General features: G+C 36.4%; 2 protein-coding genes across 6 annotated transcripts in view; one reads left to right on the forward strand and one right to left on the reverse strand.

Moving 5' to 3' along the window:
* LOC144962732 (armadillo repeat-containing protein 7-like) overlaps positions 1 to 8,840 on the reverse strand; it is a 39,089-nt gene extending 30,249 nt beyond the window's left edge. Inside the window, exon 1 of the mRNA XM_078895935.1 lies at positions 8,748 to 8,840. The gene's annotated coding sequence lies outside the window, so the exon portion shown is untranslated. The remainder of the gene's footprint in view (positions 1 to 8,747) is intronic.
* The window catches only part of LOC144962730 (CAP-Gly domain-containing linker protein 3-like), a 67,268-nt gene that overhangs the window by 23,144 nt on the left and 20,056 nt on the right, over positions 1 to 24,068 (forward strand). For 3 of the 5 annotated variants that reach the window (XM_078895933.1, XM_078895930.1, XM_078895934.1), the window contains one exon: positions 23,673 to 23,964. In XM_078895933.1, the coding sequence (XP_078752059.1) occupies positions 23,673 to 23,964 (292 nt within the window). Of the gene's footprint in view, positions 1 to 10,802; positions 10,956 to 22,835; positions 23,133 to 23,672; positions 23,965 to 24,068 lie in introns of those variants that run through there. The other 2 variants (XM_078895931.1, XM_078895932.1) reach the window with 2 other exon arrangements.

Raw genomic sequence — 24,068 nt, forward strand, 5'->3', positions numbered from 1 at the left:
TCTTCTTCTTCTTCTTCATTTTTTTCTCTTTCCTTTTCCTCCTCCTCGTCCTCCTCCTGATTTGTGTTCGAGAGAGCAAATCAATAGTTTTGACTGGTTTGAGAAGTGAGGAGAAAAGTTTGTGCTTGGATAGGGGGGGGGGGGGGGGGGGGGGGAAGGTTGACTATGATCGGCTTTTAGTGTCGCGTTACTTAACTGTCAAGTGCTTTGAGAGTCGTTCACGAGCACCCTATGAGTACCTCACCTTTTTTTATGTTTGTTAAGAACTCACCTTTGTATCATGTTTTAGACGCCATCAGTGCTTTGATGGCATGCCATGTTACCGTGAAACCTGACAATATTTCCAATTTACCTTTCCATATGTTGGCCTTGGGATAATGGATAACACGGGTGTCAGAAGCAAGTCTGCCATTTGGTAAATCTTTACTTATGTCTTTCCATTTCAATTCCTTGTCTTAAAACTGTGGGAGGTCCCAATCCATTAATTAAAAAAAAAAACAAAAACAAAAAAACAAAAACAAAACAACAACAACAAAATAAAAAAAAATTAAGAATGGAATATTTGGTCGTGTTGCTTTAGTAATTTAGATTATGATGGTTTCTTCGCTATGTTTTTTTTTTTTTTTGATTTTTTTTTTTGTTGGGTTTTTTTTTCATGAAAATACAAACGTACTGAGGTCTATAAAAAGTAAAGGCCCGCCAATACATTGTCTTGGATTTTTATGCCAACATCATTATCACCATATTTCTAAGAAGTGACGTTGTGTGTGTGTGTGTGGGGGAGGGGGGGGGGGAGGTAATTCGTGATTTTTTAAAATAGCGCAATATCCACTAAACGTGCTCAAAGTGGCTCGAACCCAGGACCTCCCTTTCCGAAAGCGAGTGTCCTGCCTACCACAAAGCCGCATAATACCGCTGTTTAATAATATTGTTTTTTATTTTATGGTTTTTGTTTTTATTCTTTTAGTATATGCATAATAATATAAAGCTTCTACGATATATGTATATCTATATATATATATATATATATATATATATATATATATATATATATATATATATATATATATTATATATATATATATTATATATAAATTTGTTCACGAGTTGGTATATTTTTTATGTCAAAAATGCTGCTTTTCTGGACCACTCAATGCATACCATATAACATCCTTTGTTACCGAATCACCGTGCACCAGTTTACCCATACTCATTTTATCCGCTTGAAATGATTATCAAATCCAGATAATACTTGTTACTGTAAGTAATGGTAAACATAATCCGAAGGAGGGTTAAGTGAGTACACGACCATGATCTTAATAGGACCGGGCTATTTAGTGTGTGAGTGGCAATTAAGTCGCAGTGGGTGTTCTATGATCTGTTATTGGTGTAAAGGGATTTTGCATCGTCTGGGTCACGTTAGAATCGTAGAAGAACTGAGGTTTTCGCTGGTTTGAATCCTCTTTGGGATGTTACGGGTTCGGGGTTATCTTCACAATAATTGGAATTTTACATCAATATTTTTAATGTGAGCACCTAGTACATAGGCAACTATCAGGTTTTTAGTTTTGTTTGTTTTATTTATTTATTTATTGGGGGGGGGGGGGGCACTGATAAATGAGCTTTTGTGTAGCGCAATGCTTACTGTGCACAAAGTCAATAACAACTTATAATATTTAGGACAAGACGTGACATGACACCTGTTATGTGCTATTACACATTTTTTTTAATGGCCAGAGACAATGCTCTTTTACAGGTACTCATGTTGCACCTGAGTACAGTAAGAACATGCGAGGAAAGCCTCTTTCAAGGACTCAACTTTGTGCCGGTCGCAGCGCGACTCGAACCAGATACCTACAGGTTGGAAGCAGTGTCATTATATGTATTACAAAACCACGAAGCCACAGTAGATCAACCCGTAAACCTACTTTTGACATCGAACATACCATTTTACGGTACAGGGTCTGATCCTTCTGCTTACCTTTTCTTTTTTTTTTTTTTTTTTTTTTTACATTTGGCAAGAGACGAATAGGTTTCATCGCTTTTTTCCCCCCTTAATTGGTTACTGGGACCCAGGGGGCGCCTGTTTAACGATTTATTTTTATAGTATTAACACAATTCGAATAGGGTATGCTTGGTGTAATGAAGCTTATTTTCCTACTCTTGTTTTCAACGCGAAGACTGAAGGATGGGTTAGATTTAGATGATCCGAAACGTTCAACGTTACCACGGATTCTCTTTGTTAAACAAATAATTTATGAAGAAAAGATTACTCCGTAATTTCAGCAATGACTTTTTAAAAAATTGTATAGTGGAATTGTCTTAGCAGTTTAATGTATTTGGTGTGTCCGAAAGTGATACACGATGTGTTTGAAAAAACAATACCCCACACACACACACAAAAAAAAAGAATAAAATGTTTGTTTTAAGGGAGCAAACACCGCATAACGCGAATGACTTGTTGATTATACCTGCTGGTTATGACGTTGAGATTGAAACCGAAGAAAATATAGGACATGCATTTCTTATCAACGCGTTAAATCAAGATTTATTGACATTGCTTCTAGTTTTGGGATCAAGAATTTTTCTTCCAATTCACTGTATGTGGAAACGTTTGCATTGTACAGGAATTATCAATGTGATGTAACTTAACCATCTTAAGAACTTACCTAAACATGATATGTTAAAAACTCAAATCTACCCATGTTGTTTTTATTTTTAAAATGTGTTTCTGTTTCTATTTTTTCTTCTTGTTTACTATTCCATGGCAGTGCGGATCATCCACCTAAAGATTTTCCAACACCTAAAGATTTTCCCTTGTCGCTTTCATCTTTTAAAAAAGAAAGAAGAAGATAATATCCAGTATTTTATTTATTTTCACACCAGTGAACATTTTTATCTCATGGATATTACTGAGATAAACGTTCCAATTTGTGTGCTTTGTATGTTCATGCTATCTTATATTTGTCTGCATAGGAGTATCTCGAGACACTGTAATCTTGAACCCATTTGCATATAATATATTTGTATAACAGGTAACAAGTACGAAATATATTAGTGCTTAGGCCACTGGGACCCCCCCCCCCTCCCCCCCCTTTGGGAGTTTATGCCACTATGTTTTTCAAATAATAGAACTTATTGGCCATACAAATTCCACTGTTACCGTAAAAATAAGTGTCATTTAAGAGAGTTATGGCCCTTTGAAAAAAGTGAGTTGTGTCCCCTTGCAAAAAAGAGACAACATTTCTTTCAAAGGCTCTGGAGACTACAATATTAATTCAAATATATGCAAATTGGGTATCAAACTGAAGGAAATTAAATATACTATCAAACTATGTGCACAAGCTTTCAATTTGTAAATATTATATAGATTCACAGAAAGTTGAAACAATTTGTCAGTAATCTCATGAAGTGTCATATCTAAACTTATGGGCTATTTCAGTGTTTTACACAAAAATTATTTTAAATATGGCCAAAAACAGCATGTTCATTAAAAATGGAGCACTGAAGAAAGCTGTGGCCCAAGCCTCAACAACAACCTTCATATTTCTCCGTCATAGGAAAAACAAAAAGTGTACGCAACCCTTAAATTTTTCTCCACTTTGTGGGATGCCAAATTCATCATAATTTTCATTCTTTTTAAACATGGTATTGATGTCCAGTTGTCACATTTAAAAGTAAGTTGAAGGTGTGGTAAAAACAATAGATATATCATGAAAAAAGACTAATTTGTTCACAACCCAAGTGAAGCATCATTACCGAAGACTTTTGAACGAAATCGCATTGTTATATTATGAAGAATAATTGATACTCAAAAGGGATTCTTGATTCAAGATGCAGTAAGTACATAAAAACAATATCCTTATGTGTTTTGCAAACATGCTTTACTCCTTAACAGTTTGCACTGCTCACCAATTTATTACATATCCTCATCATCAGTAGCAAAATCCTCTTCGTCCTCTGAAGTGTCGTCAAGGAAATCACTGTCAAAGCTATCACTACCATCCTCGGCATATGTATCTTCGTCAGTACTGGTGCAGCTTTCTTCATACACAATTTCCTGCAACTCATCTGGAATGAAAGCATCTTTGAACCACTGTACTTCCAATTCAGTTGCAGAATTTCTCTGCCAACCGTTATCCTCTGGTTTTGGAATGCTAGGATTCTGGCACACTGCATTCCTCCAAATGAGAGTTTGAATGTTGGCTCTTGATATGTGCAGTGACAATACTTGACTACAAGGAGGCATCTGACACAGATCAATTCCACCACTGCATGAGATGGTACCTTTCTTTCCTTTGAAACGCTGGCGAACTATGTCATACCTCACTTTGTTGACACTTGTGCATGAGGTTTTGCCATACAGCTTGCACACAAATGACTCTAACATGAGACAGTCATTACTCGAAACAGCTGCTGATGTTCCAAATCTGGAGAACAGAATTCTAAGATCTTCCTCCTTTTGAAGAAATTTTAGAGCTTTCAGCTTTCCTTGCCCAGCAAAGCAACTTGTTGTGTCACAGCCTGTGAATGCATGGACACCAAGTAATGCATCACACATCTGTTTAGACAAAGTCTTTGCTATCTGAGAGACATTGATTTGTCGCCTGTTGTTGCCACAGCCAGTATCAAAAATCAGGGTCTTTCCAATTGTCTCTGAGAATGAAAGGAGAAGTAAGAAGACATCCGTGTCTGGTGATCTGACAACAATTGTTTCACAGTTTGGTTGGCGGGAAGCATATTGACAGTGCAGTATAATTCGTGTGTCTGCCTCTTCCTGTGATGATTAGAGATCTAGACAAGGTACAACTGTGGTAAATTCATCCGTGTCACTGTAAAGTAAGGTGCATCTCTCTTCACAGACAAAGAAGATTTCCCTGTTTCTCAGTTTCTTTGTATATTCGTTACTTTCCCATTCCTTGAGGAGAAACCTGATAAGGGATCTTTTGTTATCAACGCAGCTGAGAAATGATTTCCAACGTCTGGGCACTGTTGTTTCAGATCCTCTTAACAAGTATGCATTATCTTCAGAAGATCATCTCCTCAATCTCTCACAACCTTTGATTGAATCTTCTATGTAAGTATCAGTCACAAAGTGTACACAAGCTGCTTGTGGTAAGGAGGAAAATGTAAGTTTGGCTACTTCACCAAATGTATTTGGGATTGCTGACAGAGTTTGTAACAGTGCATTGCCATCAACAATGTAAACGGTGTTTGTTTTTGTTTTTTGCATAATCCTCGAACATTAATGAATTGTCAGGCGTGAGCTTGTGCAACAGAGTTGCTTTGTTGGTCTTCAGAGGTAAACCATCTGATGAAGCCAGCGACCATGGAGTAGGTGTTAGAGGATATTGAAGAACTTTTTGAAGATCAACACTGTGCTCTTGGGACAAAACAAGAAGCTGGCCAAATAAATTTCTTTGTGCCTTGATTTTGACCACTCCATGTCTTTTTTCACTGTTACCACTTTCCTCAATGATGCAAATGTCTTGGTCTTGTTCCTTTCTAATGGCTTGTGAAATTCTACAGTCTTTTCCTTCAGTCTGTTTTCAACAAAACTTTCAAACAATGTTTTTCCTGTTTTTTCCACGGCTAGCAGGTCATCAGCAACATCCTCTTGCACTTTCATTCCTGAAGCTAGACTGACCAGACCATCTTCAACTTCAAAGGGATTGATAAATGCTGAAAATGCCTGGAGGATCTTTTGTACTCGCTTTTCACTTTGTCTTTTTTCTGCAAGGCTCAATTCTTTGTGGGTGTCTATATCCATACAGTTGTTGTTGCTGATCATTCTTTGGGTTGCTGATACATATTCTGCTCGATTGTGTCTTGTTACACTCCAACGGTAATAGCTTGGAAGACTCTTGCTGAACCCAACAATACCTCCTTTTGTCTTTGCATGTTTGTTTATTGTTTGTTCAATGGTCATATCAACTGCTATTCTTCCAGCAGGCGTCCTTGATCTGGAGACACTAAATCCATTATCTTGTAACATTTCTTCTGCCCCCTGGGTGGGAATGAATCAGGTTGGCTAGTGACACAAAATATACACTGAGATACTTGGCATAATTGTGGTGATTCATGGTAAAAAGCAGTGGGCACAGTTCTTTTGAACAAGATATATGAAGAAGAAAGTTGTTTGTCTTTGTAGCTCGCAGAAACTGGAGGAGAAGCCAAACTCTGTCCATGTATTGGATCCAGTATTGTGCAGTTTTTCCGTACTTTCCTGAGCGGACACTCTCTTTGAAGGCTTCATACTGGGAAAATAACTCAGCATACACAGTTGACTGGAGAATTTTATTAGCTGTATGGCTTGAAATTCCTTCGGTGAATTCCTTTATGTAAGACATGAGGTCTTTACTGAGTTTTGAATCCGTGTCCTGCTCAAATTTTGCAAGCAGAAGTCTGTCTAGAGCCTCCAAAACAGACACATGCACTGGTATAGCCCTGTTGTAGTTCTTTCCACTCATAACTCTATCCATAGAACCATGTGCACATAGCCCTGCTTCAGTCACAATTTCTTCAAAACCAGATCCACTTTGGAGCTTTCCCAGGGCACCAAGATATGACATTATGGTGTGAAAGACACCCAGGTGAATAATGACTGTTTTGTAAAGCTGTGGGTTTTGCCAGACAATATCGTAAGCTTTCTTTGCTACAGCAAGGTCAAATGTTACAAATGTATATGGCTGACCAAGCTCTTGTGTTGCCTCCAAAGATAGTTGTAGCACCTTCTGTACTGTAGCTGCTTCAGTTATGGGAGCATTGATGACAGGCATATATTCAACAATTGAAGGCATGTTGGTTTCATTTTCATTTTGGGGGTTTGGAGTTGTTGATGAAAGCCAACCTTTCCAGCCAGGGAAACGTTCTCCGTCTGAATTCAACTTCATCCTACAGAACACCCACAGAAAATTATCTTGGTGCAGCTGTCTTTCTTGATTGTTTTCTACTGTTGTTGTGGAAACAGTCAGAGAAGGTTCTGCTCTTCCAGTTGCAAAGCAAGGCTGAATTTGGATGGGTTTGAAAGTTGCTGACCTTTTCTTTGTTTTTCCAGTCGTGACATTTTGTTGCTCTATTTTTCTTTCCAAGTTTCCTTCTTTTATTTCTTGGATCATGATGCCATGAGTAGAGTGTGTGGTGCCAGACCCATCAGTGGTCTCCTCTGTGAGATCGAAATTATCCCAGCAAAAATGGGTGATTTTTGGATGTGCCAATGCGGCAGAAGGAAGATTTGTGGAGCATTCAACAACACTGTCGCACATTGCAGTCTCCAGTTCCAAAAGAGTAGAGTGGGATGCGCAATGTCCAAAGCGGTTAAGGATGTTTATAATCTGAAAACTTCCAGTCAAATGCCTCACAGTCATCCCCAGAAGTAAATGTTTAGGCATTTTCCATTGTCCACAAGTGACATTATATCAAACAGCTTGGGCCATGGAACGTACAAGTCTTTCAGACTTACTACTCATATGTCCTGCACCTTGCTTGGATAGGAGTGTAGTAAAAAATTTGATCAGAGCAGAAGGAAGTTGGTCTTGAGCAGATAGCAAATACTCTGATGTGGGGGGGCCAAGGCATTTGTGAATGATCTTTGAAAGAATCCAGAATCAAATGTCTCAAGGTTACAGCAGCTTCTTGCAGTTTTCTTTCCTCTGATGAGGCACTCTCAAATGCAGCTTCAATTGCACAGCCTTTGGGGACTTCATTAATATAGAGAAAATGGCTATCAAAGATTTAAAAACCCTATATAGCTTTGTAAAATATTTTATGATATGAGGCAAAAAATGAGAAATGACAATAAAATTCCACTATTTATTGCATTTGAGGCAAATTTTAGGGTGATAAACAATCATTTTATGCACAAAAATGAGTTCACGAAAAATTGCACCTGATGACCTTTCAAGGGCCATAACTCCTGTAAATGATACTTGAAAAAACTGTAACACCCGGATTAATTTGTGTTATATGTCCCTGAAGCATGCCTGAATTGTGCTAGTGCAAAATCCCTCTTGTTTATTCATCCTGAAGGGAAACAAGTACACTGTAATAGATTTTTTTTCAAATTATAGAGAAAATGGCTATCAAAGATTTAAAAACGCTATATGGCTTTGTAAAATATTTTATGATATGAGGCCAAAAATGAGAAATTACAATAAAATTCCATTATTGATTGTATGTGAAACAATTTTAAGGTGATAAACAACCATTTTATGCACAAAAACGATTTCACAAAAAATTGCACCCAATGACCTTTCAAGGGCCGTAACTCTCGTAAATGACACTTGAAAAAACGGTAACACCCGGATTAATACTCAAGATATATTGCTGTTTCAGAAAAACCATGTGGCGAAAACTCCCCCAAGGGGGGGAGGGTTTCGCCCACTGGCCCATGCACTATATTGGATTATTTACAAAAATATAAATTTTTCAGATAAGACATTTTTATAGTGCTAAGTGCGGGAAGGTACAATCTAGCATTTCATACATAATTGCCCTAAGGTACCTGGATGTAGGAAAATAATTGATAGTAATTTTCTTTCAATTTCCCTCTTTGTTTTTGTTTGGAATTCCTGATCTGGACGGAACAAAGTTACAATTTGATTTACTTTTACATTAAGATATAACCTTTATATTTCGATTATCTGTATGTGTGGCAGACCTGTCTGTGTTTTGTCTCCCAACGTAAAGTGTACAATTCCTTACTTCTAGTTTTTAAATTATCATCTGATAGCCATTGAATTACTCACCGTCCCATTTGAAGGTTGATGCCAATCAATGTTATCCACATCTGGTGTATCTCACGTTGACTATAACTTTTACCTTTGGGCGTTTTATTGACAATAATAGTAGTATGGCTCGGAAGGCATTTTGTACTATAAGTAGTCCGATAAGAACTGTGAACGCGTGCCTTTTCTGAAGTATTCACAAGGTAGGCGGACTCGAATAAAAACATAACACAACCTGCTCGCTAATCTGGTATGGTAATCGGATTATCCTCTATCTAAATGTTTACTGCTTTGTTGTTAATGATCCACGTACGGATCGAAGCCCGTTTTGGGCTCTCGAGCATTTGTGGTCATATTATGTTTTTGATAAACGGCCAGTCGATTTTTTCTTCTCTAACAAAAGATGAAAATAAAGGGAGGAGCAGATAACTGGATAATTTTAGTAATCTTATGTAGTTTGATTTATAATTTTTTTTTAAAAAAGCCCAAGTTCTCTGACTATTTGTTGTTTTTTTAAAAAAAATCTCTTAATGACTAATTACCGATTTCGACGAATCCTGCTATGCTTTTATATTATTAAAACTCAATCTCTCTCTCTCTCTCTCTCTCTCTCTCTCTCTCTCTCTCTCTCTCTCTCTCTCTCTCTCTCTCTCCCGCTCTCTAAATTGTGGGAATTGCAATTTGCAAGAATGAACCACAAATCACGTTTGATATTAGTGTTTTCAGTTTTTGTTTAAAAACTAGATCTATTTTTGTACATATATTTTCTGGCACATCCCATACAACTTACTATTTTTCTTTCTCTCAAGACAATGAATTTTACTGTTAGGATTTTGGCATGTGCTCTTTCCCCATATTTTGGCATGAATTACCTTAACTTTATTTTAATGACAAGACTGACACATTATACGCATAGGTAATAGTAACCTGCAAGTCCCTAAGGATCCCGTTCCCTTAAATGCGAATTCATTTTGAAGGGGGGTTTGTTAATCATGATGTTTGACAGACTGGATCCTAGTTACATATTTTTGGTTAGTTATAATATCTAATTTGCTTCAAACCGTGAACTCTTTCAGACATCATGTTGGAAAAACACGCATTGAAACATTTGATCAGAAAACTTGTCCTTCAAATATCGATCATCTCTTGGCAAAACTCTCCAAGCGAAGTCCCAGGTTGAAAAGATAGTTTTTGCCAAGATGAGGGCCATTTAAATCGATCGATATTTGAAGCACGAGTGTTCTGGCCAAATCTTTAAATACGTGATTTTCCAGAGTACGCGGTTTCGAGTTGTCTTTTCGAAACCACTTCACCACTATTTACATTACTTTTATTTCCAACGTTGACATACACGGTATGTTACCGATCATTAAAACGCCGTCTTATTTATTTATTCTTGTCATCTTTGAATATAATAATATTATTATTGTAGAAGTCACAAGTAACGCGTTTTGATTTCTTTGAAGGTTTAGTTGCAAATTGCATGGTAGGTCGCGGTTTTTAGATTGTATGTTTACAATTAATTTTCATTTATTTCTACGTTCTCTGATGAACATAATATAATGTTTATATGTACATTTATTCAGTTCACTTTGCTTAAAAGGTGACCGTTTTTCTCTCAAAGCATTGTGTAAAAATATCGTCTCTGGTTGGATCTAATATGGGCGGTTCTCTTAAGTTTACCTCCTATTAAATGGGTAAAATGTGTGAAAGACGACCTTAATAGAAAATATTCATTCTGTTCTGCGACCTTCTTTTCAGTAAAATAGAATAAGATTCTCCCCCCCCCCCCCCCCCCCCCCCCCCCCAAAATAAAATTTAAAAAAAAACCACAAAAAAAAAAAACAAACAAACAAACAGGGATTGTTTTGGTGTTGTATACAAGTAAGTCGATCACAGAGCACAGTAGTATTGGCTAGACTTAATAATGTAATAAAGTAGGTAAGTAACAGGCTAGCGTGTCTTCCACGACGACTTACCAGATTAATAATTTATACCGCATTGTGTGTTGATAGCTTGTTGTGGCTTTTCTCTCTATAAGCTGTCCCTTGGCAAGCGGGACAAGCCTATTACAAGTCTATAAATTCTGCCGAACTCCATTGTTCTTTATTTTCCTGTTGTTGCCAATGTGTGTGTGTGTGTTTTTGACATTTGGACATTTTTATTATTTCAACACTCGGTAGCATAGGCGGTGCATAATATTGTGAATGAATTAACTTCCACCCTATGGTTTGTTAAGTTGGTTGTTTTCTCCATTTTGGTTGAATCAGTGATCAGATCGTTCAGTGTTCTTAATTATTTGATTTTCATTGTGTTAGATTCATCATCATAGCAAACAACAACAACAAAAAAGACACACACAAAACAAAACAAACAAAAGCAAACAAAAACAAACAAACAAACAAACATTGCAAACCAAAAACAACAGCACGTTTTTACAATTTGGACCATAAAACTCGTCCTTCAAATATCGATTGATTAAAATGACCCTCTTCTCGGAAAAAGTTATCTCACTGGGATTCACGTATCATTTTAATTGATTAATATTTGAAGGACGAGTTTTCTGACCAAATTGTGTTGTTTTTTTTTGTTTTTTTTTTTTTTTTGTTTGTTTTGTTTTTTTTTTTTGTGTTTTTTGTTGTTGTTGAGAATCTGGCAGAATAATTTAGTGATGTCGTCACATCTACCTAAATCATTGCATCTGGATCAAACTGTGTCTTTCGTTGGGATAGTATGTGACCCAGCGTGTCAATCAGATCAGGTTTTTATGACCAGTAAAATTAAGTTTCAAGTCAAAATGGCCAGAATACGGGAAATTGAATCAATCGAAGTCAATGAATACTAATAAAAAAGGTGAAATTGGAAAAAATTGGGATGGAAACAGTACTGTTTCTATCTGAAGCCTTTCCAACTCTACATTTCCGTTAATATAATTTTAAGGATCGCAGGCTTCAGGCAGCTCCCACAGCTCTCTACTCTCCTTAATGGCGGGATTTATTCTGACTCAGATTTTATAGGATTATATGCTTAAAATTCAGTTCGAAACACCCGGTTCATTCCGACGTAATACCGTTTTGAGACGATTAGTCTGATATACTACGGTAGTGGGGAAGGAAAACTAAAGCATCATCACCATCGTCATCATCATCATCATCAACAACAAGAAATAATAATAATAATAATAATAATAATAATAATAATAATAATAATAATAATAATAATAATAATAATAATAATAATAATAATAACAATAATAATAATAATAATAATAATAATAATAATAATAATAATAATAATAATAATAATAAGGGTATAATGCATCCTTTTCAATGTTGTGTTATTGTTCAATTTGGATCCTATTATTCAATTTTTAGTTGATAGACAGAGTTATTGAGTTAAGTGTTTAAGAATTCACCATAGCGGACATTGTGCTTGAGTGTGTTGCCTTCACTTGATCCATATAATAATGTGATGTACTCTAGAAAAACAAGTTTTCAAAATTTTGGTCAGAAAAGCCGTCCTTCAAATTATATCGATCAATTTAAATGACCCCTGTCTTGGCAATCAAAATAAAATCGCTAAAAAAAAAACCCTTGGATTTTAATGAAGTTTTCTGGCCAAAATTTTGAATACGTTTTTCCCCCGAGTGCGGCTAAAATAATGATTGGTTGTAAAGACAAGTGGGCTTTCCTGCAATATAAAAAGATTTTTATAAAGTTACTTGGACGCAGTTTTATGTTGTTTTTTTTGTTTTTTTTTTTTTTGGGGGGGGGGGGGGGGGGGGGGGGAGGAGTGGAGAAATATTAGGTCCTCTTTTATTTAAAGATGATTCGTTTTGAAAATTTATGGGACATCATACTTAAAGTCCTTACAAACGTCCATATAATTGCATGTATCTTTGGAGATTGGGTCGTGATTGTAGATAATGGATGTTAAAACGTCATCTGAAATAAACTTATTTTCATAAGTTATGGGAGCTTAAAGCAATTATTTTTTTAACGAATGAACTAATTTATTTATTGTTGACGTTTGATTAATTTAGGTCGCGATTCGTCCTGAGGGATGGATCCATTTGCGCAGTTATTATATATCACTTGTCTACTAAATATCAGATGAAAATCTGAAACGCCGTGTAAGAATCAGTGCCACTTTAAGCTGAAAGACAAAAGCAAGAAAAAATTATCTTCAAAAAACCAGCCTGCCTCTACTACCTTTTCAGATTTTTATCTGTCGCCAGTGCCCTAATTCGTTACTACTTAAATATGAGATGGATATCTTTTGTGAAACAAGCCGGGGAATCCTGTATAGAAGTATACCTGTTTCTTCAAATTCAGATATTTACCCCTCTCCCCTATCCACCCCCCCCCCCCCCAAAATAGAGAGAAAAGAAAAAGACAATGTAAAAATAAAAATAAAAAATAAAACTCCGACATATTTAATGTTTTTGTTGTTGGTGCGGGAAGAGCTTTTCTTTGTAGATAGTTAATAATGAAGTTGGAATTAATCAATAAATAAATTTCTCTTCATTCATTTCGTGGGAATCATTGTCTTTGGATCTGTCTCACAAAACATAGTAACTCAAACATCAACAAGCTGCTAGTTCCGATATCGAGGTATGAACACGGCGGGTATTTCAGGCAATGACTTGTCCAATCGATGGTCTAATTGTGTTCATTACGCTTATATCCATTGGCATGGCTTTATTGTTTCCCACGGCTCTTGTTATAATTGCATATTTCGTTTGTCTTTCTTTTTTTCTTTTTTTTTTCCATGCTTGGATTGCTACACGGTATTGATCCATTATTTTCACACGATTCGCGGCTTCCGTATTAACATTTAAAGTGTTAAAGATACAAGCTAGGCAATCTGAACTATTAGTAGATTTTGGATCAAAGCTCATTATAATATACTTACAAGCATGGTTGTCCGTTCAATGAACGATGCCCGTTCAATGAATGTGATGATAAGTCGATCAACTCAAAATTTATGATTCAAGTGTTGAATAAAATTTGAACTCAATTCCTATTGTCTTAATAGACAATACATTTTTCGACTTCGTAAGAGAACTCCACGGAGCTTTTTATTTGTTCACGGAGAGATAATTTCTCCATTTAATATCGAAATATTTGGCTCTTATCGTAGAATTGTTATCATCATTGTTAAGAACGGAAAATGATGGTTCATATACATTTTATAAAATTGATTGTATTTCAAAATAATGAGAGGAACCACAAAGTGGTATCGATTCAATGCAAGTATTCCCACCGCATTGTCATACTTGTGCTAAAAATGATGACGTCTGTTTTCGTTGGGATTTAACGAAACAAATTATATTTTTCGACAAAATCATCATGATGTCTAATCAATCACGTAATACACGCAAACCATCGTCATGTCAAGTGTATACACCAGCAAAATTTGGTGACGATTGAACTATTGGTTTCGGAGCCTTAGTGTTTCCAAAAATTCAATTTGCCTATATATTATACTGTGGTAAGATAGGAGCTGACTTTTTTTTTGGGGGGGGGGGGGGTGCGAGGAAGGAATGTTTAGCTTATTATCCTACACATCTTTTTAAAATTGATTTTTTTTGTACCACTGCTTTCTCCCAATAGATTTTCACGGTATTGTCAAAAATTATTTTGACGTTTTCGACAAGGCATTGCAATTTGTTGTTGTTTGTAGGTCAATGTAACTATTGTATCGTTAATGACGGAAATGACATACATACATACTGTTACCATAAAATGCGTCGATAAGTGTTTCACGATTACGTTGACACATTATTTAGCAAAATAATGACTGACCGTTTCTATAGGAATGACCGAATTACGTATCCTGTCGTCTCGAAACTGTAGTTTTAAAGGGTAGTTTTAACAATTATGGTGATGATGATGATCATAATGAGTAGTAGTAGTAGTAGTAGTAGTAGTAGTAGTAGTAGTAGTAGTAGTAGTAGTAGTAGTAGAAGAAGATGGTGTAGCCTTTGTCACTGTTTCCGAGTATCAAGTTTAGTTTTTTCATTTACCGTTCCCACACGCACGAACCGTTCAGGGCGGGTCGATTCCAGAACTTGGATATAATAATAATGTTCACCTTTGCTCTCTCTGCGGCACTGCACTGCGGCTGTACTGTGGGATATGTTGGTCTTTTTTCGAAATTGAGACTAAATTTTAACATTGGATTAGCAAATGGAACTTTCTTATTTACAAACATCTATCCCAACACAATCACACACACGTACACACACACAATCACACACACACACACACAAACACACATACGCAGACACACGCAGAGAGAGAGAGAGAGAGAGAGAGAGAGAGAGAGAGAGAGAGAGAGAGAGAGAGAGAGAGAGAGAGAGACTAACCAATCAGGATCAAAGTTACACCCACAGCATGTTCACCGCTTATCACAAAGACGGGATATGCATATTTCTTTTAAACAAAGAATTCTTATTTTAATTAATTAATTAACCGAAAAATGCCTGTAAAATCCGCGTTTTTTATGCTATCAACAAAATTCTTGCACGTGTTCATACCTTGACTCGTCCTTCATTTCTCTACGTAACAGCCAAGTCTGTCGGCACACTTCTGCCAACGCCGCACCATGGAATAGATACCCTCTCGGAAGAAATTTCCGTCAAGGTTTTGTAGCCATTTCCGCACATGGTCAACAAGCTCTTCATCGACATCAAAGCGCTTTCCTGCCAGCTCACGTTTCAGTGGCCCAAAGAGGTGATAATCAGATGGTGCGAGGTCTGGACTGTGTGGTGGGTGTGGCAAAATCTCCCATCCATATTTCTCTAGCCAACATTGCGTCACTCGTGCTGTGTGGGGTGTAGCGTTGTCGTGTTGCAAAATGACCCGTTGGTCAACTGCCCTGGGCGCTTTCTGCGAATGGCCTCCCTAAGCTTGTCAAGAGTTTGGCAGTACCTTGCAGCATTGATTGTTTCTCCAGGTTGTAAGGTTTCGAACAGAATAACACCACGACTGTCCCAGAAAACACTTCCCATTATTTTCTTTGCTGACCGCATGACTTTGAATTTCTTCGCGACAGGTGAGGATGGATGTTTCCATGTCATCGAATCTTGCTTTGTTTCTGGGGTGCAATGGTGCAATCAAGTCTCATCACCGGTGACTATGCTGTCAAGAAAATTCACATCGTACCCTAGAAAGTCTCCGCCGGCGTTGGCAGTATGCCCGTGAACCCTGCGTGAGCTCTTGCTTCTTCTCAAAAGTTCCCTGCAGAGGTCCAATCTTTGTTCTTTATGATTGCTTAGGAACCCATCTTGCGCTGACTTTTCTGTAGCCAAGTTCATCAAATACAATTCTATGGGCAGAAGTTTCCGAAATTTCAAGACTTCTTGCGATTTCATGAAGTTTCAACCGCCTGTCTTGACGAATAAGCTCATCAACTCGCTTCACATTGTCTTCTGACGTCGCAGTTATCGAACTCCCTTCCCTGTCTGTCAAGTCGGAATGGCCGGCTTCAAACAAATTACACCAGTGATAGACTTGTGTACGGCTTAAAACATGCTCACCATATACACTCTGAAGTTCTTTATGAATTTCGGTAGGATTCAGACTTTTGGCGTTCAAAAAATGTATGACAGCTCTGATTTCCTCCTTTGACCAAGTTTCAAGGTGGGCCGCCATCTTTAAAATCGTCTAGAAATTCATTGTGCAAAATGATGCACTTCATAATTTCTGGGAATATCCGTAAGGAAATAAGGAATATCATGTCGTTTACAGAATTAAAAAATCTCCACTGGTTGCTGAGCAATGGGCATTTTTCTTTTATTTCTGAAAGAGCCCTCGTATTTTTTTTAACTTAAAAGTATTTCCACTCTTTGACTTTTTTTTTGGTTTAAATTCTTTATCATTATTTTTCTTTTCTGCGTAAAAGAATGTATACTTTTACTTTTTGAACGATTTCTTGGTTGATTTGACAAGCTCTTGATATTTACCGAAGGATTAAAAAATTAACTAAATTTTGTCTTTTCGTTCACTATGCATATTATGATTTGGTCAATGTGACAACATGGCAACATAACCACCCATACATTACACTCAACACTGCATAAATCATTATATGTTATATTGTCGTGCATAATTTATTATTCTCATTCAGTTGGGATGACGGCGTTGTTCAGTTTCTCAATTTTAGTTTTCCTCGTCATTCTACTTTTTTTAAAAAATTCTGTATTGTTGCTTGTTTGCCACATAGACTTGTGCTCCTTAACATTTTTTTTTACGGTGTCATGCTTTTTCTTCCTTCCAAGTTTTCTTTTTCTTTTCTTTTAAACAATGTGTCTCGCGGTTTCGACTTCACGTTTTAAGGCATACCTTATTCTTTTAAACGTCTTATAATAATAATAATAATAATAATAATAATAATAATAATAATAATAATAGATCTTTATTGTCCATAAATATGGCAATTTGTCATTTAGTTACACTTGTTATAACGTTAAATGATAACTGTAACATTGAACAGATATTTCACTCCTCCTTATTTTCTCTCTCTTTTTCTCTCTCTCTCTCTCTCTCTCTCTCTCTCTCTCTCTCTCTCTCTCTCTCTCTCTCTCTCTCTCTCTCTCTCTCTCTGGATAAATATCTTGATTCGTATAGTATTTTTGTGATTTTAAGTTTGTTGGTTTAAGAAAGGACTTTAAAGGATAGTTATAATGCCATATCTCTTTGTAGCTCCACTTGTTGCTCCCCGTTTATAGCGGTTCCTTAAAAAGAAACACACACACACACACACACACGCACACACACACACACACACACACACACAAAGATATTAAACATTGTGATTCCCACACTGAGTTCTGTCAATCAATTTGACAATTCCAGAGCAATCTCTACCCGCAGTAAAACTTTGTTTTGATATTCTCTAAAACATTGCATAGTGCTCTCGAAACTTGTAGTCATTTCAAGCGGTAAGAAATGGTAAACGGCACTACTTTATTTAGGGGGTTCCTGTAATTGTTTAGTTGGTCAAGACCTACGTGTTGTTGGGTTTTGTTTTGTTTTTTAAATTTTATTTTAAAGATCCCGTTGTCCATCTAGTTTTGATTTGTTAGCTGGGACTGTTAGATCTGTTGGGAAGTACTGGAATGCAATCGATTTTCTACCTATTCGGAAGGTAACAAGAAATTTTTATTGTACGTTTATTGCTATAGAGGGGCGATAAATTTCGGTTCCCTTTACAAGAAGACCTTAAATGACGAGCTTTATTCGCGAAGTCCCAGGTTTGATAATTTTTCCCATGATGAGGGTCATTTAAATCGATCAAATTTGAAGGACGAGTTTTTCCACAGTATGGCAGTTAACTGGTTAATGAATGTCTATTCGTTTCTCTTCCCATCTGTCCAACCATATACGTCCTTTATCTCTGGGAAAACCATTCAGTACAACTCTCTCTCTCTCTCTCTCTCTCTCTCTCTCTCTCTCTCTCTCTCTCTCTCTCTATATATATATATATATATATATATTATATATATATATATATATATATATTATTTATCTATCTATCTATCTATCTATCTATCTATCTATCTATCTATCTATCTATCTATCTATCTATCTATCTATCTATCTATCTATCTATATTTCTCATCCTCTCACCCTCCCCCCCCCCCCCCCCCCCCCCACGACTGACCCACATAACTCCACAACACTGTCTTTTTTTTGTTTTTAACCTATCTCGCAACAATCTTTCCCCACATCCATGTTATCCCACCACAATCATTCATATATCCCCCGAGTCTGGAACTACTCTCTGGAAACTTATCGATGTTGATGTTATTCAGACCCAAACTGGGCTTACATACATGATACAGCATTTTGTAAACATCACAAAAGTCTTGTTACTCACGTGAAACGCCCCGACAATTTCCGACAAAATCCAGCCACCCTGCCTTGTTTTCTTTGTCTCCTCGTTCGACTCACTGATTGCGTTCCCACCCTACCTTCACCCCTCCACGTCCCTCTCTCCCTTTCCCACCTATCTTCCTCTCAAGTTCAACATTTTTATCATTCACTGTATACTTAGTAGCCGTATTACAATTTCAGATTACCATTTTTGTGGTTAATTTTACGATTCCGTTTATTTTGTCTTTTTAAATTGTAGATATATTGATATGATGAGCCAATGGCCGATCCAATAAGATCCAAGTCTCTCTCTCTCTCTCTCTCTCTCTCTCTCTCTCTCTCTCTCTCTCTCTCTCTATGTATATATATATATATATATATATATATATATATATATATATATATATATTATATATATGTACACACCTTTGTCTATCTGTCTATCTATCTATCTATCTATCTATCTATCTATCTATCTATCTATCATCGATCGATCATCATCTATCTATCTATCTATCTATCTATCTATCTATCTATCTATCTATCTATCTATCTATCTATCTATCTATCTATCTATCTATCTATCTATCTATCTATCTATCTATCTATCTATCTATCTATCTATCTTTTTGATAACTGAACTGAAATATGGGCTTGATTTAAACATTGGTGTAATGGACAGTACTTTACTTTGGTTTGATAGCATTTTCCTTTACAACAATGAGCCTTGACAATTTTGGGTTAACAGACCTGTAAGTGAGAACACGTCTGATAGACTCAATTAGTTTTTCATGTCTGGAACGAATGCCTCGTCAAGTTTTCGATTTTCCTCTCCCGAATCACTCTTTGTCTCCATCTCGGCAACAACACTCATTAATGATTATGGCCTTAACCTGGCCTTCAACCATGGACAGTCCCTAACTCGAGATGCGGTCTATAACATGGCTCTCCTAAATCCCCCCCCCCCATCTCTCTTTCCCTCTCTCTCTCTCTCTCTCTCCCTCTCTCTCTCTCTCTCTCTCTCTCTCTCTCTCTCTCTCTCTCTCTCCATTGCCGATACTGTGTACTCTGAATAAACACGTATTAAAAAAAAATGGCCAGAAAACTCATCCTTAAAGTTTTGATCGTTTGAAAAGATTCACGGAAGTACCAGATGAGGGTCATTTTAATCGACGGATATTTGAAGGACGAGTTTTCTGGTCAAAATTTTTAAAATGTACTTTTCTGTTGGTTTTTTTGTTTGTTTATTTTTTTTTTTTTTTTTGTGTGTGTGTGTTTTTTTTTTTTTTTTGCTTTCTTTTTTTTTGGAAGGGGGGGGGGGGGGGGGCAGAGTAGACAAAATGATTAACTATGAGTAAAGTATCATTCCTTTAATGGTGAGACTTAATTTCTTTCAAATCCATCAAGTGTCCCACTACTTCAAATCGGTATTTTTCCCGGATAGACGAGATTTTGAAAATTTGATTTCAAGTGAAAACGGATAGCACTACTAGATTTGAGACAGAATTAAAATGTGAGACGGAAGTCTTTTTTTTGTTTTCAATGAAGCATATAGAGCCCACTGAAATGGCATTATTTTTAACTTCAAAATTTCATTTTCAATATTTGATTGACAACGACATAATATTACCAGTTTGAGCCGGTCGATCGCATTTATTTCCATTATTTCTTTCTAATTATACTTATATCCGTAGTTCTAAGCTTTTTATCCAAAAGAGCAAGAACAGATTTTGTAGCTAAGACGGAGTCGTATCGCTTCCCCGCCTTTGGGAACACGACAAGATATGAAGTCGTTGATGAAACAAATTTAATCCTGACCAAAGAAGAAGTGTAATATTTAATCTTGGCCAGTTTTATTTCACCATTGGCTCATTTGTTTGTCTCCTATCATTTATTAAGCTCACTACTCCGGCCATCCAATCCATTCAATTATCCAGCCTTTCATTCTGACTCACTCACCATCGTTTGTCCGTCTTTGTATATTTTTGGTGTCCACGTACTTGAGTGATCGTTCAACCCGTTATCGTGAGCTGTTAACATGTGAAGGCTGTTAGCGCTGAGTGCTGACCAGTCACCAGTGAAGACGATGTCATGCGGCCTTAACTGAAATAGAAAACATACCAATATCCCTTTTCTTTTGATGTTATGCATATAGGTTAAATACTCACAAAATCCACCAGCCGGATATAACGTATCAACACATGAAATTGTGTAACGTTGAACGTTTGTAGTCTGATTGATATAGTTTAGTGAGAGTTAATCACCAAAATGGCGGTCTGAAAACAATAACAAATAGCTGAGTGCCGTCTAAGCCGGGAAACCCATAATCATATTATGACTAAGATTTCAAATTCAATAAATTTGTACCATATATGCTTGCAAATATTAGATATGGCTAAATGCTCGAGATTTTTTTTTTTTTTTAATTTATAGTAAATATGATGAGGTAAAATTGAAGCTCCAGTTTATTAACAAAGACGAAGAATGTAGAAATTTCGGGTTTCCCCTTTGTCAATGGAAGCCTTTTTTCCCTGTATATTGTCCCCTTTATATATATATATATATATATATATATATATATATATATATATATTATATATATTATATATATATATATATATGCTAGTTTTTGTAAGGGCAGAATTAGTGTGTGTGTGTGGGGGGGGGGGGGGGGGGGGTTCCATTTGACATGTCGGGATAGAAAAATATGAAAAGGAGTGAAGCCATGAAAATGAGCCTTATAAATGATCACACTTTATTTTTTTTTTCTCCATGTATAAAGCGCCCGCCGGTCCAAATACAATATTATTTGAAATGGAAAAGAAATTTATTCGCTTTCTGTTCTATCGAGATCTGCCCTGGTTTTGAAGAATGCGAGAAGAATGTTTTATCGTAAGCTGTCAACACATGCATGCCGCTAGTCCTGATGTTGACCGGTGCCATTAATTCTATGGCTTCTGGCATTCTAAACTGAAACAGGCATGCATCTGTTCCACTGTTTGGTCTCTCTCTCTCTCTCTCTCTCTCTCTCTCTCTCTCTCTCTCTCTCTCTCTCTCTTATTATATATATATATATATATATATATATATTATTATATTTATATATATATATATATTATATATATCTGTCTCTCTATCTCTCACTCACTCATCTCTTTTTCTGTGTGTGTGTGTGTGTGTGAGAGAGAGAGAGAGAGAGAGAGTGAGAGAGAGAGAGAGAGAGAGAGAGTCATTTGAAGTTATTTTTTTCTTTTAAAAAACTTGTAGTTTACTGTTTCTATCTAAATTTGATATGTAGAGCCATTAGTAAAATGTTTTAAAGCCGAAATTGAAGAATCATAGAATTGTTTTTAAAAATTAACAAATCGGTTTACTCATCGGATGTTTTTTGCAGTCTTTGGATAAAATATGTGATGACCTCGTCTCTCACTTTGGCTACAATGTTTGCACTATAAAAAATCGATTTATGTACGGAGTTGTTCTTTTAAAAGCTGGTAATTGATTTGTTTTGTTAATTCATTCCTGCTAATTGTGAGGCTATGTGGTCTTGATTTATGACACTCGTTTCAAATCGAAAGGTCCTGGTTTCGAGCCTCGCTCGGCGCATAGCTGAGTCCTTGGAAAAGGCTCTTTACTTACATTCTCTCACCGTATTCAGGTGTAAAATGAGTACCTGGCCGTTAACAGCATTGTCTCTGTCCGAACAAATTATAATATCACCTACAGGCGTCATATCTTGTCCTAAATGTTAAATGTTGCTGTTGGACAGGGACCACTTGTAAAGCGCTTTGAGCACGTTTAGTGGATATTGCTCTTTTTTAAAGCTCAAGTTTTAAAATTTTTGTACGTATTCTGCCATGCTGTAAAAAAGAAAATCGTCTTTTAGAATTTTTGCCATAAGTCTCATTCTTCAAATATTGATCCATTAAAATGACTCTCAAGCTCACCATATCAAAAATTCTTTCCCAGGTTTGAGAGTGTGTGACAAACATGAGGGTCATTTTAATCGATCTATATTTATTGAAGACCGGTTTTTCTGGCCAAAATGTTAAAAGCGTTTTGTGGATCGTTTCAGTATATTTATTTTGTAAACGTTCATAATACGGTTATTGCAACTGTTTGTAGTATTGAACTCAAACTATTTTAAAGGATGTATTTCAAGTACATTCTTGTGTGCTGTGGCTTTAACTATGATGCTGTTGTATGGGTGTCTTGTATAAAAATATAGTATTCTGATAGACTGTGGGAATTCATGTAATGACTATGGTTTATTCTTATTTTTTGAAAATGTATGGAACTTTTGAAGGATTGTTTTGGTGATAAAGTTGAATTAGAAATGCTGTTGTGTAAGACTTCACGGCTAGTGTACATTTTATTTTAAAAAGATATTCTAGATAATTTTATTCGACAAGACAATGACTAAAATGGGAATAAAAGACAATACGAGCCCTAGCAGTAGGGCGGAGTCTCCAACTTTGTCTCAGTCTTCTGTCCTCTCCAACCCACACCTGTGTTGGAGATGCAAGTACGTAAGACCCTTAATGTTCAGTTTTGATTGGAATTTTTGTAACATAACCCATGCTTGGATACATTTCAGATCAACATGACTGACACCTGTCAATGCCCTCTCGATAGTTGTTGTTGTTTGTTTTGTTGTTGTATGTTTTTTGTTTTTTTTGTTTGGTTTTTTATTTTTTTTGTTTTTTGCTATATTTTTTTTTTGGAGAGAAATAATAGCTTTGTGAAATTGAATATAAAAAGCATATATGACTTAAGCTCGACAATTGGTCAATTAACCTCAACATGCAATTATACCACTCTTTTTTTTATGCTGTTCGAAAGTCATATGTTCAAATTGAAGCATTAAGACTCTCTTATGGAAAATAAATTGGATTATGTACCTGACATCATGGACGAAAATGCGTTCTTGCAACTCATAAACGAGTATTGAGAGAGGAAATTAATTGGGTTGTTTGTTTTTTTGGGTTTATTTTTTTTTTCTTCATTCTTCTTATCATATTTTTAATTTCAATTTTCTTTTCTTTTCTTTTTTTTTTCCCTCTAGGATGACTGTGTCAAACGGGGACACAGACATCAGCAACACCACAGACTCCCCCCACCTACAGCCCCTCCCTCCCCCACCCCCTCCACAGTCCGGCCCCACCCTCATTCACCCCTGTGTAGACCCACCCCTCTGCCCAAATTGCACCAGATTAGAGTTATCCTTCTTCGACCCAGCTTGTCCAGGATGCAGGGACATTCTGGTCAATCCGTCCACCTCTGTCCCCGAAATATTTGCCGTCCTTCGACAGTGGACACCTCAGACACAACAGTCTATAGAACTGCTGGTGGATGAGGTGAGAGTTATCAACTCTACATCATCATCATCATCATCATCATCATCATCATCATCATCATCATCATCATCATCATCATCATCATCATCAAGTGAATTCAAATT

This window comes from Berghia stephanieae, chromosome 1, assembly GCF_034508935.2.
Source record: "Berghia stephanieae isolate SIO BIC M18660-M18661 chromosome 1, UCSD_Bste_1.3, whole genome shotgun sequence".
In the NCBI taxonomy this organism is placed as follows: Eukaryota; Metazoa; Mollusca; class Gastropoda; order Nudibranchia; family Aeolidiidae; genus Berghia; species Berghia stephanieae.